Source organism: Calidris pugnax, unplaced genomic scaffold (assembly GCF_001431845.1).
Source record: "Calidris pugnax isolate Ruff unplaced genomic scaffold, ASM143184v1 scaffold17, whole genome shotgun sequence".
In the NCBI taxonomy this organism is placed as follows: Eukaryota; Metazoa; Chordata; class Aves; order Charadriiformes; family Scolopacidae; genus Calidris; species Calidris pugnax.
The window spans coordinates 13206269-13219859 of record NW_015090794.1 but is presented as its reverse complement, the minus strand read 5'-3'; the positions used below and the strand labels follow the sequence as shown (position 1 = coordinate 13219859).

The 13591-nt window shown below is 49.1% G+C and overlaps 1 protein-coding gene across 3 annotated transcripts in view; it reads left to right on the top strand.

The window, feature by feature from the left end:
* The window catches only part of ANKS3 (ankyrin repeat and sterile alpha motif domain containing 3), a 25797-nt gene that overhangs the window by 5238 nt on the left and 6968 nt on the right, over window positions 1-13591 (top strand). For 2 of the 3 annotated variants that reach the window (XM_014936742.1, XM_014936741.1), the window contains exons 4-15: window positions 397-595; window positions 792-913; window positions 2051-2132; window positions 4461-4596; window positions 4914-5072; window positions 6200-6325; window positions 7171-7286; window positions 8009-8176; window positions 8711-8835; window positions 11166-11307; window positions 11898-12070; window positions 13347-13462. In XM_014936742.1, the coding sequence (XP_014792228.1) occupies window positions 397-595; window positions 792-913; window positions 2051-2132; window positions 4461-4596; window positions 4914-5072; window positions 6200-6325; window positions 7171-7286; window positions 8009-8176; window positions 8711-8835; window positions 11166-11307; window positions 11898-12070; window positions 13347-13462 (1664 nt within the window). Of the gene's footprint in view, window positions 1-396; window positions 596-791; window positions 914-2050; window positions 2133-4460; window positions 4597-4913; window positions 5073-6199; window positions 6326-7170; window positions 7287-8008; window positions 8177-8710; window positions 8836-11165; window positions 11308-11897; window positions 12071-13095; window positions 13253-13346; window positions 13463-13591 lie in introns of those variants that run through there. The other variant, XM_014936743.1, reaches the window with a different exon arrangement.

Below are 13591 nucleotides of genomic sequence, written 5' to 3'. Positions count from 1 at the left end.
ATAAGACTTATTCTCCAGACCCCTCACCAGCTTTGTCGCCCTTCTCTGGACCCGCTCCAGCACCTCAATGTCTTTTTTATGGTAGGGGGCCCAAAACTGGACACAGCCCTCGAGGTGAGGCCTCACCAGTGCTGAGTACAGGGGGACAATCACCTCTCGGGCCCTACTCCCCACACTGTTCCTGAAGCCTGCAGGCTTCAGTGCTGGAATGTTTTTCAGCCTTTTCTCTCGGGCCCTACTTGCCACACTGTTCCTGAAGTCCTATGCAGGCTTCAGTGCTGGAATTTTTTTCAGCCTTTAGTCAATATGATGATGGTGGCAAGAGGCTGCCGGAGCCTACTGTGATCTGCAGCTCCAGGACAGTAGTTCAGCTGGATTCTTTTCTCTGTTATTTAGTGGAGATCTGGATTTAAATAAGAGGAACTGTGGTGGCTGGACTCCACTGATGTACGCCTCCTACATCGGCCACGACACCATCGTCCACCTGCTGCTGGAAGCGGGAGTGAATGTGAACATCCCAACCCCAGAAGGGCAGACACCACTCATGCTGGCCTCCAGCTGTGGAAATGAAAGTGTTGCTTACTTTCTCCTACAGGTGTGTATCCCATAATAAACAGGTAGAATTGGTTTAAATGCACTGGGTAGGATTCTCCATCAGTTGCAACCAAAGCATGTGATTTATGTTCTGTTGTGAGTTCATCTTCATGACGGGGATTTAAACCCTCTGAGGGGCAGTGGCTGAGAGCCCAGCAGAGGGGGTGCAGTAAAGAACATTCTCTGTTCTCTTGAAGCAAGGCGCAGAGCTGGAGATGAAGGACATCCATGGTTGGACTGCCTTATTTCACTGCACCAGCGCTGGACATCAGCAGATGGTCAAGTTTTTACTGGACAATGGGGCAAATGCCAACTGCAAGTAAGGAGGAACCTGTCATTTCATTTCCCAAAATAAATCTCTTATTCCTGATAGGGAAGTGGCATTTGGCTTATGAACGTGTTTGACCACAGGGAGAAGATGCTTCCTTTTGTCTTTCCTCCTGTAGCTTAGGAATTATTAGCTAATAGAGGGCAGAGGGCTAAAGATGATGAGGGGCCTGGAGCATCTCTCGGCTGAGGAGAGGCTGAGAGACCTGGGTCTGTTTAATCTGGAGAAGAGAAGACTGAGGGGGAATCTGATCAACGCCTATGAATACTTAAAGAGTGGGTGTCAGGAGGGTGGGGCCAGTCTTTTTTCGGTGGCACCCAGTGACAGGACAAGAGGAAATGGGCACAAACTGAAACGGAGGAAGTTCCATCTAAATATGAGGAGGAACTTCTTTGCTGTGAGGGTGACAGAGCCCTGGAACAGGCTGCCCAGGGAGGTGGTGGAGTCTCCTTCTCTGGAGACATTCAGACCCTGCCTGGACATGTCCCTGTGCAACCTGCTCTGGCAGGGGGTTGGACTAGATCTCCAGAGGTCCCTTCCAACCCCATCTCATTCTGTGGTTTTGTAATCCAAGGACAGGTGATGTGCAAACTGGACAGTGAGGTCTGCCCGTGCTGTCACCGTTTATTTAAGTAAGATCAAGAGAAATTAGATTTACTGCTTGTTTAATTGTGGGCTAAACTCTGAAAGCAACACGTCCTGAACTCAAGTGCACTTCACAAGTCTTTCTATTGAATTTTCTGTGTACTTGAGAGTTCAGTTTGTTTTCTTGAAGTGTGCGGTGCGTTTCTGTGCCTTGGGAACTGCCTGTTCGTTTATGCACATTGAATTGCCTGAGGTCAGCAAGAGGTTCTTGCTTTGTTAGCTCCTGCAAAACTCATTTTTGCTACTGAAAGGCAGGTCTACAACTGGAAGAGTAATCTGTTGCTGTGCAGCCAGGAGAGTAACGCTCTCTGCTGGGAGTTTTGCTGAGATAGACCTGAGTGCAGTAGAACAGCCAGTAAATGGTACAGTTTATGAACAGCTGAGGGCAGAGGCTGGAGATGCCCTGTCTGGGATGGCAAAGACTGCAGCGTGTTTCAGCTTTGATTATTCTAGTCCATGTGTGTGTCTGTCTGTTCTCTCTAGGGAGCCTGTGTATGGATATACGCCTCTGATGGAAGCAGCTGCTTCTGGCCATGAGATAATTGTTCAGTACCTTCTCAATCATGTAAGTGTCTAAACAGTTCTCTGTGAAGCTGAAACTCTGTGGTTCCAGCCCTTAGAGAGGAAGAAACACAAATTTGACACCAGACTTCTTACAGTGTTATGTTCGATCCTTAATAACAGTCGGTCTCAAGTCCCAGACTTCCAGGGCTGTTCTCTGCTTTCTGAAGGCCAGTACTCCGGTTTTGCATTGGCCTTGCATGACTAGGAGTGAGGTCTAACTGTCCACATGTGACTGCATAATGACTAAATTAAAAACCAGATAATGGAGTAATGTCCATATTTTGCATGCTTGGGCTGGGCTAGTGTGTGTCTCCTACTTCCAAAAGCCAGCATGGGTTCATGAAAGGAAGGTCCTGCTTGACCAACTTGATCTCTTTCTATGACCATGTGACCCAACTTCTGGATCAGGGGAAGGCTGTGGAGGTTGTCTGCCTGGACTTTTGTAAGACCTTTGCCACCGTCCCCTGCAGTGTTCTGAGGAAGCTGGCAAATCATGGCATAGACAAGTGTCCTCTTCACTGGGTAAAAAACTGGCTGGGTGGCCATGTCCAGAGAGTTGGGGTTAATGGGGTCAAATCTGGTTGGCGGCCAGTCACCAGTGGTGTCCCTCAGGGCTCAGTTTTGGGGCCAGTCTTGTTTAATATCTTTATTGATGATCTGGATGAGGGGATTGAGTGCACCCTCAGTAAGTTTGCAGATGACACCAAACTAGGTGGGAGTGTTGATCTGCTGGAGGGTCAGAAGGCTCTACAGAGGGACCTGGACAGGTTGGATCAATGGGCCAAGGCCAATGGAATGAGGTTCAATAAAGCCAAGTGCCAGGTCCTGAATTTCGGTCACAACAACCCCAGGCAACGCTACAGGCTTGAGGAAGAGTGGCTGGAAAGCGGCCCAGCAGAAAAGGAGCTGGGGGTGTTGGTGGACAACCAGCTTGACATGAGCCAGCAGTGTGCCCAGGTGGCCAAGAAGGCCAACAGCATCCTGGCCTGTGTCAGGACCAGCGTGGCCAGCAGGAGCAGGGCAGTGATGGTGGCTCTGGACTGGGCACTAGTGAGGCCTCACCTCCAGGGCTGGGTTCAGTTCTGGGCCCCTCACCACAGGAAGGACATTGAGGTGCTGGAAGGTGTCCAGAGGAGAGCCACCAAGCTGGTGAGGGGTCTGGAGAACAAGTCATATGAGGAGAGGCTGAGGGAACTGGGCATGGTTAGTTTGGAGAAGAGGAGGCTGAGGGGAGACTTCATTGCCCTCTACAACTCCCTGAAAGAAGGTTGTAGAGAGGTGGGGATTGACCTCTTCTCCCAAGGGAACAACGACAGGAGCAGAGGAAATGGTCTGAAGTTGGGGCAGGGGAGGTTTAGATTAGATATTAGGAAGAACTACTTTCCTGAGAGGGTGGTCAGGCACTGGAACAGCCTGCCCAGGGAGGTGGTGGAGTCACCATCCCTGGAGGTATTTAAGAAATGTAGATGTAGCACTTCAGGGCATGCTCTAGTGCCTGAGATTGTTGGGTGTGGTGATTGTTGTGGTGATGGGGTGTTGGTTTTTTTTGTTTTGGTGTTCTGTGGTGGGTTGGTTGTTTTTTTTTTTTTGGTTGGACTCGATGATCTCTTCCAACCATGGAAGGTCTCTTCCAACCATGAAGATTCTGTGATTCTGTCTCTTGATGTTAATTAGTTTTTAACATCCCATTTAACTGGTTCAGGAGGAGGATTTTACTGACTTCCAGAAGGAGGCAGCAATGCAAAACATTTTTCAGAGAAAACAAACCAGTTCCCCATGGCAATGCACAAGAGACATGTACCTGGGCTACTTGGCATTCAGGGACTGGGGAGACTGGATAATTAGAAAGGCAAAAAGGTTTTAGTTAGTGGAGCCTGAACTGTCTATCAAAGGTGAGACTGTACTTCTGATGTGTTTAGAATCATAGAATGGTTGGAGTTGGAAGGGACCTTAAAGATCATTGAGTTCTAACCCCCCTGCCCTGGGCAGGGACACCTCCCACCACACCATGTTGCTCCAAGCCCCATCCAACCTGCCCTTGAACCCCTCCAGGGATGGGGCAGCCACAGCTTCTCGGGACAACCTGGGCCAGGCTCTCACCACCCTCACAGCAAATCTCCCCTCTTTCCATTTAAAACCATTACCCCTTGCTCCCTCTTCCAATTTGAAACCATTACCCCTTGCCCTGTCTCTACACTCCCTGATAAAGAGTCCCTCCCCATCTCTCCTCTAGGTTTGGATGAACTAGGACAATTCTTTGGCTGCCTTGTGGTTTTGTGTGTAGTGCTCTCTGCTCTGTACATTTTGACCATCTATTTTGTTTCTCCAGGGAGTGAAGACAGATGTCAGAGATAACACTGGAGCCACAGCACGGACACTGGCCATGAAATATGGACATACGAAGATCGTGGGGCTGATAGATTTGCACGCAGCCCCAGTGCCCAAGGTCTTCTGCAGGGGTCCAGGTAAGAGAGAGGTTTTAGCTTGTCTATTTTAAGATAAAACCTGAAGAGAGGTGCTTGATATTTTTAAAGTGTGTTACTATGTGTATGGGGTAATACTAGCTGGTCTGTCCTGCAAATCCCAGCACTTCTGAGGATGGCAGAGGCATGGATCCAACAATTTTTTTTGTCTGCTGGTCCTTTTCTGACCAAGTTAAACTGCTTTACCCTCCCTCGTTTAACACTTCTTTTTTATTTTCCACTGCATTTATAGGACCAATAGCAAATAAAAGAGGGTAAATGACTTACTGTGCTGCTAACAATCTTTGTTTGAAATGCAGGAAAATATGAAGAGCTGAGTTCCTCAGATGAATCCTGTTCTGCTCCCCAGAGACAGAGACCTGTTCGTAGGACCAAGGGTCCCAGCATCCATGATGGGCCCCAGGCTTTGGCCAAGATAACAGCGGTTGGGATCGGGGGAAAGAAGCAGTCCCGCTATGGTGAGAATAGTTAGAGCCTCATGGAGAGGCCTTTGAGGTCTCTCAAATGCTTTGCAGCTATTTCTGTGCCAACACTTTCTTCTTTTGATTTGAGATTCATGTGTGGCTTGTAGAGAAAAAGAGATAGCTTTGTGTGATGGAGTTCACTATCCAGTCTCTGGTTTGAAAAGAAAACCCCTTGAACTCCCTTGTCGGGGCTGGATATTGATGAGTGGAACAGACACACTGCTCTTACCTCAATTACTGTTCCCCTGACTCTTGAGAACAGTCCAGCTTCCCCTTCTGAGGTTGGCTCAAAGGGTTGAGAACCCATCTCATGCTGATGACAGAGGAAGTGGTTACACAGGCCAAGAAATCATTGATCATGAAAATGAACTTGCTGCTCCTAGACCTGTCAGTTTTATTTTCCCTGTTGCTTGAAATACTACTGAAAATGAGACTATAAACCCCTTGCAATAGAAAAGGATCATCCCAGTTCAGACATCAACTGCCAGATGCAAGGTTATGAGTTTTGCTTTCTTGTGTGTTATAGCCATAGGTATTTCCTGGGCTGATGACCTAGTTGTCGAGAATAGTCAAAAATATGGATTTAAAAGCGTATTCAAAGTTCAGATCATTCTCTTAAGATGGATACATGCTATGCCATGGGCAGTGGCTGTATGGAATGATACCGTCAGCTTCTGAAATGATAGTGGGATGCTACTAGTGTTTTCACACAGATGCAGAGGGGTTGGTTTTCCAGGGGCTGCTTGTCTGGGGATGGCACAGAGCTGGTACCTTGCTCTCGTGAGCAGATGTTTTTCCCCTTGGTTAGTTTGGTAAGAAGAGGAGAGGAAATGCTGAAAGCTCCTGTTTAAGGTGCATCTCTGCTATGAGGCTGTTTCCTCTGACTTTTTTCAACACAACCATCTAAGTCAAGAACAGCTGATGCGTGTTTGTGTGAGGGAGGCTGTAGGCATCTGTATTTCTTGGTTTTTCTGTGTGCTTTTTGGAGTGGAACCTGCTAGTTAAGAAGACGGTCTCTTTTGATTATTTTCAAATCCCTGAGTGGTTGCTTTTTCCTGCTGGAGCCTCTCTGGTAACTTCCATCCTAATCTTTATTGGTTCTCCCTTCCTCTTGCACACAGAGCAGGTCCCTCCTCAGGGCTACGTTACCTTCAATGATGATGGCAGCTGTGAAGCAGACAATATCCGGAACCGGGACGTTACCTCGCCAATTAACGAGCAGGATGTGGAGAGCAGCAGCAGCAGGGGTAAGTCACTGTCTCAGAAAATAGTCTGGCTTGCAGTGTCCACCCACATGAGAGACCAACCCTTTGGCTTGCATGTTCCTTCTCTACTAAGATGTTGAGGATTGGAGTATCTCTCGGGAGGGAAGGCTGACATCTGGGATGGTTTATCCTACAGAAGAGAAAGCTCAGTGGGGATCTCATCAATTGGTACAAATAATCTGAAAGGGAGGGTGTAAAGAAGATGGATCAAGGCTGTTTTCAGTGGTGTCCTGTGCAAAGGGCACAAAAACAGGAGGTTCCCTCTGAATACAAGGAAATGCTGGGTTTTGGTTTTGTTTTTTACTGTGAGGGTGACTGCACACTGGGGCAGGGTGTCAGAGGTTGTGGAGCCTCCATCCTTGGAGACGCTCTTGGACGTGGTCCTGGGCAACCTGCTGCAGGTGACCCTGCTTGAGCAGGGTTTGGACAGCAGCACAAAAGAAGGCTCTGTGGGCAGTTTCTAAATTAATAAAGAATAATGTGGCTCTGTATTGGCACTGGGCTCAAGGAAAAGCCTTTACTGATGGGAATGCAGGCTCGGTAGTAATAACCCACTTTTCCACCCCATAACCAAGAGCCTCATAGAAACAGACGTGCTCAGCCTTCCTGCCCTCTGTGGCACTAAACAGACTTGGAGAAAGATGAGTGCCTGGTATCAGATGTGATATTTCTGTTTCAGAATGCTCTTGAGCTGTATATGAAGCTTTGCTTTGGGTTTCTCCTTCCTTTACACCTCCAGCAGGTTTTGCTGGTAATTGTGAACAAAACCAGCACTGAGCGTGAGGAAGCTGAACCTGAAGCTTTTTTTTATTATTATTCCTTTCCAGAGGATAATGTCTTCTTCACTAACAACTTAACAACCGTCAGGAGCAGCAGCAGCAGCAGTGAATGCCTCCCCAAAGCCCTGGGGGTCAGCAGCGAAGGTTCCTTGGAAAGCAACGAGGTGGGTTTTTCAATTTTCCCTTCTCTGCCTTCAGCGTGGCCAGTGCTGTCCCCCTCCCACCCTGCTATGACTCCACCTCCACAGGAGGCTGCAGTACCAGGCTGGGTGAGGAGAGGTAGAATTAGAGGGACAAGAAAAGCAATTTCCATATGATTTGCTAGAGCTTGGCAGGATAGCAGGTAGTATAGTGAGATGGAGAGAAGCTCAGCAGTGCTCTACTGGCATTTCTGAAGTACAGAATTGTTAGTTGAACTTAATGGTCTTAAAGGTCTCCTCCAACCAAAATGATTCTATGGAATGGTTCTATAAAAGGGGAAGAAGTTGGAGGTTACTCTGTTCAAGTTGCAGTTCTGGGGCTGGTGTACAGAAGGGTGATACAAGCAAACATGAGCAAGAGTCCTCTATGTTGAGGAGCTTCTAACTGGTGGAATCTTTAGTGCATTGTGTTGGTTCAGGAAGGATTCAGCGTTGCTCTTTACTCTGGGTTGTTGCTCCCTAAGCTCAAATTGCAGGAGCCTGATACCATTCCATGGAACTGAGCTGTCATCCTGGGAGTGACTTAACTCAGCCCTTTGTTAGTCTTTGCCTGTGTTTGTGGATCATGATCTGGATTTAGAGCTCGGGACTGGAGTCTGCACTTTTTTCCTGTAGTGGTCGTGGCATCTTTGCATGATCTTCCTCAACCTTTACGTTTTATGGGGTTTTTTTTCTTTCTTTTTCAGGATTCTGACCATGCAAACAGTCCCCCTTCTCGGAAACAAGCCAAGAGCTTTAAGATCAAGAATCGCTACAGCAACAGTGACAGCCAGTGGACCCACTGCCCAGGGAAAGCTGGGGGCTCTGCTCAGCACCTGATCCTTCCTGAGCCCCCTGCCTATACGGGGCCCCAGGTAACTATGCACAGAGAGATGTCTCTGAAGTAATCCAGACCACGTCATGAGATCAACCTTGGGAGGCCTTTCAAAGGTTGTCTAAGCTGCTTTCTTGGCCTTCTCAGATAAAAGGGAAGTCGTCACCAAACCACCTGGGATTCCAAACCTCTGCCCAAACTTAAATACTTTGTGAAATGGCAATTTTGTGTACAAAGAACTGTCCCCTTAGGTGTTGCTGTTGCTTGGAGGGGTGTCCTAGACCCTCAAGCCTGTGGGTGTGGTACCAGACGTGTCTGTGGTGGGGGCTAGGGTAGATGGTGGTGTGGCTGTCTCCTCTGCATTTGTTACAAGAGGCAATGGCTGCAGCAGACGAGCCAGTCCTCTTGTGTTGTGTGACTGGAGAAGGGCAGTTAACTGGGGGAAGTAAGGGTTGCTGCTAGAACCCAGAAACCCATAACAGCAACATGAGGAAGCAGATGTTTATGATGAAGAGGGATGGGCAATGCTTTTGTTTGTGAGGGTATAACTAAGTTTGTTTTGGGTGGGCTGCAGGACCTGGCGACGTTCCTCGAGCAGATTGGGTGCCTGAAGTACCTGCAAGTGTTTGAGGAGCAAGATGTCGACCTCCGGATCTTCCTCACCCTCACAGAGAGTGATCTGAAGGAAATAGGCATCACGTGAGTGTCTGTAATGTGGTTCTCACCTTTCCCCTTACAAACCACGTGCACAACCTGGTCAGGAAAGTTTATTCTGTGTTCTGGCCATCTCCCACACAGTTTTGATATCCCTCAATTTTCCCTTCTCTGCCTTCAGCGTGGCCAGTGCTGTCCCCCTCCCACCCTGCTATCACTCCACCTCCACAGGAGGCTGCAGTACCAGGCTGGGTGAGGAGAGGTAGAATTAGAGGGACAAGAAAAGCAATTTCCATATGATTTGCTAGAGCTTGGCAGGATAGCAGGTAGTATAGTGAGATGGAGAGAAGCTCAGCAGTGCTCTACTGGCATTTCTGAAGTACAGAATTGTTAGTTGAACTTAATGGTCTTAAAGGTCTCCTCCAACCAAAATGATTCTATGGAATGGTTCTATAAAAGGGGAAGAAGTTGGAGGTTACTCTGTTCAAGTTGCAGTTCTGGGGCTGGTGTACAGAAGGGTGATACAAGCAAACATGAGCAAGAGTCCTCTATGTTGAGGAGCTTCTAACTGGTGGAATCTTTAGTGCATTGTGTTGGTTCAGGAAGGATTCAGCGTTGCTCTTTACTCTGGGTTGTTGCTCCCTAAGCTCAAATTGCAGGAGCCTGATACCATTCCATGGAACTGAGCTGTCATCCTGGGAGTGACTTAACTCAGCCCTTTGTTAGTCTTTGCCTGTGTTTGTGGATCATGATCTGGATTTAGAGCTCGGGACTGGAGTCTGCACTTTTTTCCTGTAGTGGTCGTGGCATCTTTGCATGATCTTCCTCAACCTTTACGTTTTATGGGTTTTTTTTTCTTTCTTTTTCAGGATTCTGACCATGCAAACAGTCCCCCTTCTCGGAAACAAGCCAAGAGCTTTAAGATCAAGAATCGCTACAGCAACAGTGACAGCCAGTGGACCCACTGCCCAGGGAAAGCTGGGGGCTCTGCTCAGCACCTGATCCTTCCTGAGCCCCCTGCCTATACGGGGCCCCAGGTAACTATGCACAGAGAGATGTCTCTGAAGTAATCCAGACCACGTCATGAGATCAACCTTGGGAGGCCTTTCAAAGGTTGTCTAAGCTGCTTTCTTGGCCTTCTCAGATAAAAGGGAAGTCGTCACCAAACCACCTGGGATTCCAAACCTCTGCCCAAACTTAAATACTTTGTGAAATGGCAATTTTGTGTACAAAGAACTGTCCCCTTAGGTGTTGCTGTTGCTTGGAGGGGTGTCCTAGACCCTCAAGCCTGTGGGTGTGGTACCAGACATGTCTGTGGTGGGGGCTAGGGTAGATGGTGGTGTGGCTGTCTCCTCTGCATTTGTTACAAGAGGCAATGGCTGCAGCAGCCGAGCCAGTCCTGTTGTGTTGTGTGACTGGAGAAGGGCAGTTAACTGGGGGAAGTAAGGGTTGCTGCTAGAACCCAGAAACCCATAACAGCAACATGAGGAAGCAGATGTTTATGATGAAGAGGGATGGGCAATGCTTTTGTTTGTGAGGGTATAACTAAGTTTGTTTTGGGTGGGCTGCAGGACCTGGCGACGTTCCTCGAGCAGATTGGGTGCCTGAAGTACCTGCAAGTGTTTGAGGAGCAAGATGTCGACCTCCGGATCTTCCTCACCCTCACAGAGAGTGATCTGAAGGAAATAGGCATCACGTGAGTGTCTGTAATGTGGTTCTCACCTTTCCCCTTACAAACCACGTGCACAACCTGGTCAGGAAAGTTTATTCTGTGTTCTGGCCATCTCCCACACAGTTTTGATATCCCGTATCACAGAATCACAGAATCTTTTAGGTTGGAAGGACCTTAAAGATCATCTTGTCCAACCGTCAACCTAACTGACAAAAATAGACACCCACACAACAAACAAGGAGCATCATCACTAAACCAGACCTCCCAGCACTACATCAACCACCTCTCTACACCCTCCTTTCAGGGAGTTGGAGAGAGCAATAAGGTCTCCCCTCAGCCTCCTCTTCTCCAGGCTGAACACCCCCAGCTCCCTCAGCCTCTCCTCATAAGACTTACTCTCCAGACCCCTCACCATCTTTGTCGCCCTTCTCTGGACCCGCTCCAGCCCCTCAATGTCTTTTTTATGGTAGGGGGCCCAAAACTGGACACAGCACTCAAGGTGAGGCCTCACCAGTGCTGAGTACAGGGGGACAATCACCTCTCGGGCCCTACTCCCCACGCTGTTCCCATAGTTCTTGGCTCCTGCTTTTTTGAGGTGCCTTGGAAGAACCAGGAGACTCCAGAGGTCCTTGTGGCATCCCTTTGGGCCCAGGAACAGATGGTGCAGTGTTTGGTCCCTGACAATTTGCTCTTCTCCCCCCAGTCTGTTCGGACCCAAGAGGAAGATGACATCTGCCATTGCCCGGTGGCACAGCAACGCTCGGCCGCCCAGCGATGCCCTGGAGCTGGCCTACGCGGACCGGCTGGAGGCCGAGATGCAGGAACTGGCCATTCAGCTGCACAAGGTAAGAAGTCTGCCATGAGCTGCTCAATGCCTTGTCACACTGCAATCGTTGACTGGTAGTGTTGTATTTTTATGTTGTGCCTCTACTGGCCTGGGGTAAAGGACAAGACACAACTTTCAGTGTCGTGGTGTCAAGTAGATGAGGTAACACCATAATTTCAGCTTATCTGCTCCTCCTCATCTGTGCTCTGTGCTTGTGAAGCCTTTATGTCTGTTTCCCATCCACCTAAGAACTAAAGGGTGAGTGGGAGGAATTGAACACCTACTATTTTTCACTCACTAGTGAGGTTGTGCAACCAATAATGAACGGACTTCTGTTCATTTGGGAAATTGGGCCTAATAAATATCTTTGCAAATGCAGAGGGAGGGGGAATTGTAACTGTGGGCTGGTCTTGCTGTGGAGAGAAGCTGTATTGAGTGTACAAGCCTTATCCAGCTTCCTTTCCCAGCGGATTGGGCGTGCTTTTGGAGGAACCCTCTGGCTGCCAGAGTCATTAAAATAGCAGGGACTCTGGGGAGGTGTCAGAGCAGGCACCTACGAGAGTGATGTAGAGTACTCCCAGCCTAACCCTCCCTTCTGCTCCCCTGTAGAGGTGTGAAGAGGTGGAGGTGATGAAGGGCCAGGTGTGCCAGGAGCAGAAGCTACGTGCGGTGGCTGAGAGCTGCTTGATGGAGCGGGATGAGACCTGGAATGCCATCCAGTGCCAGCTCAGAGAGGCACAGGCCATCACGGAGGATGCTGGAGTCCTACTGGATCAGATCAAGTAAGTCATTCTCAGGAAATGGCACTGAAGCTACTGGGAAATGGGATTTGGGCCGTGCAGAGATGAGAGGTCATACTGGCAGTCATACAGGTGGTGCTTAGGGGAAGGCAGGAGAGCTCTCCAGGCTTCTGAACCTGTTTTGGATCCTGCCTGGCTTTCTCTAGTGGAAAACCACAGCCACGTGAGCAGATGTGAAGCCTTAATCAGATGCGTGAGCTGTAAATGGCCTGACTTTTCAGAGGTGCTGAGCACTCCTGTTTCAACTAGAAGGTGAAGGCTCTTGGCTCTTTGGAACCAAAAGGCCAAGTGCTTTGTTTGTGCTTACATCAGGCCCAGTGACTCAAGTATAACTTGAGGTGAATGCAGGAAAGAGTTTCTACCTTCCAAACCATATCAAAGGACTTGCGATGTCTTGCCCTGAGTAGTGAAAAATACTTTCTTGCAACAGTGACACCTAACAAAAACCTGCCCTGGTTGTTCCCACCACTGCCCTTGAGTTCTGTCTTCCCCCACCTCCTAATAGATCTTTTGTTGCCTTTGTGGGGCTTTTCTCCCTGCCCCAGGTGGGTTCCTGTCACGGACCCTGTTCTGTCCACTGACAACAGACATGTCCTTGAGGGTGGCCTTAATTCTACTGCTACAGATCCTGGCCCAGCAGGGAATGGAGCCTGATCCCTACCAAGGCAGGGTGAACTGGGAATGGCTTCCAGAAGGACAGCAGAACAGCTCTCCCAGCTCCCAGGGGCAGAGCACTGGTCTTTTTTTCCCTGACTGAGGAGCTGAGGCTGATAGAGGGGCCTTGCCATGCTCTGAGGATACGCTGTTAGGACTGAAGGTGTGATGATGATAGCCAGAGAACTTTGTGCCTCTCTTGCTTTAACCTGATGCCTGTCCTGAGGTAGCTTCATTTCCCTGTTAGAAACCTTGCATCAGGCTTGATTATTATTATTTTTTTGTATAAACCAGGCACAGCCCCTGGCTTGGGCTTTCTCACCCCGCCCCCTCCTTCTCTTCTCCCCCCGCAGCTCCTCTGTGGACAGGGGCAGAGATTGCTGTGGAGATGGGGCGCAGTGGAGAGCGCCCCGAGCTTTGGCTGGGGCACGTCTTCCTCTTCCTGGGAAGGAACAAGGAGCAGTTTGTAACCCAGGGCCTTAGATGCGATCCCTCGGCAACCCCAAGCAGGTACTTTGCAGGACGTAGGAGTGCACAGACCAGCATGTTGTGGCCCAAAAATGCTCCCTATGTGTTTCTGATGGGTTTTGTCTTTGTTTGGCAGATGCTGTCAGGCAGAGCTGTCCTCCCGGCTGGCACCGGAGCAGGCGGTCGGCAGAGCCCTGGACACAACGGCGCAGCTGGGAACCGGAGAGAGCAGGCGGCCTGGTGAGCGGCCAGGTGAGGAAGAGATTATCAAACTATGGGCACAGGGGGTGGGGAAACTGTGGGGAATCACAGAATCACAGAATCTTAGTGGTTGGAAGGGACCTCTGAGATCATCGAGTCCAACCACAAAAAAAAAAAAAA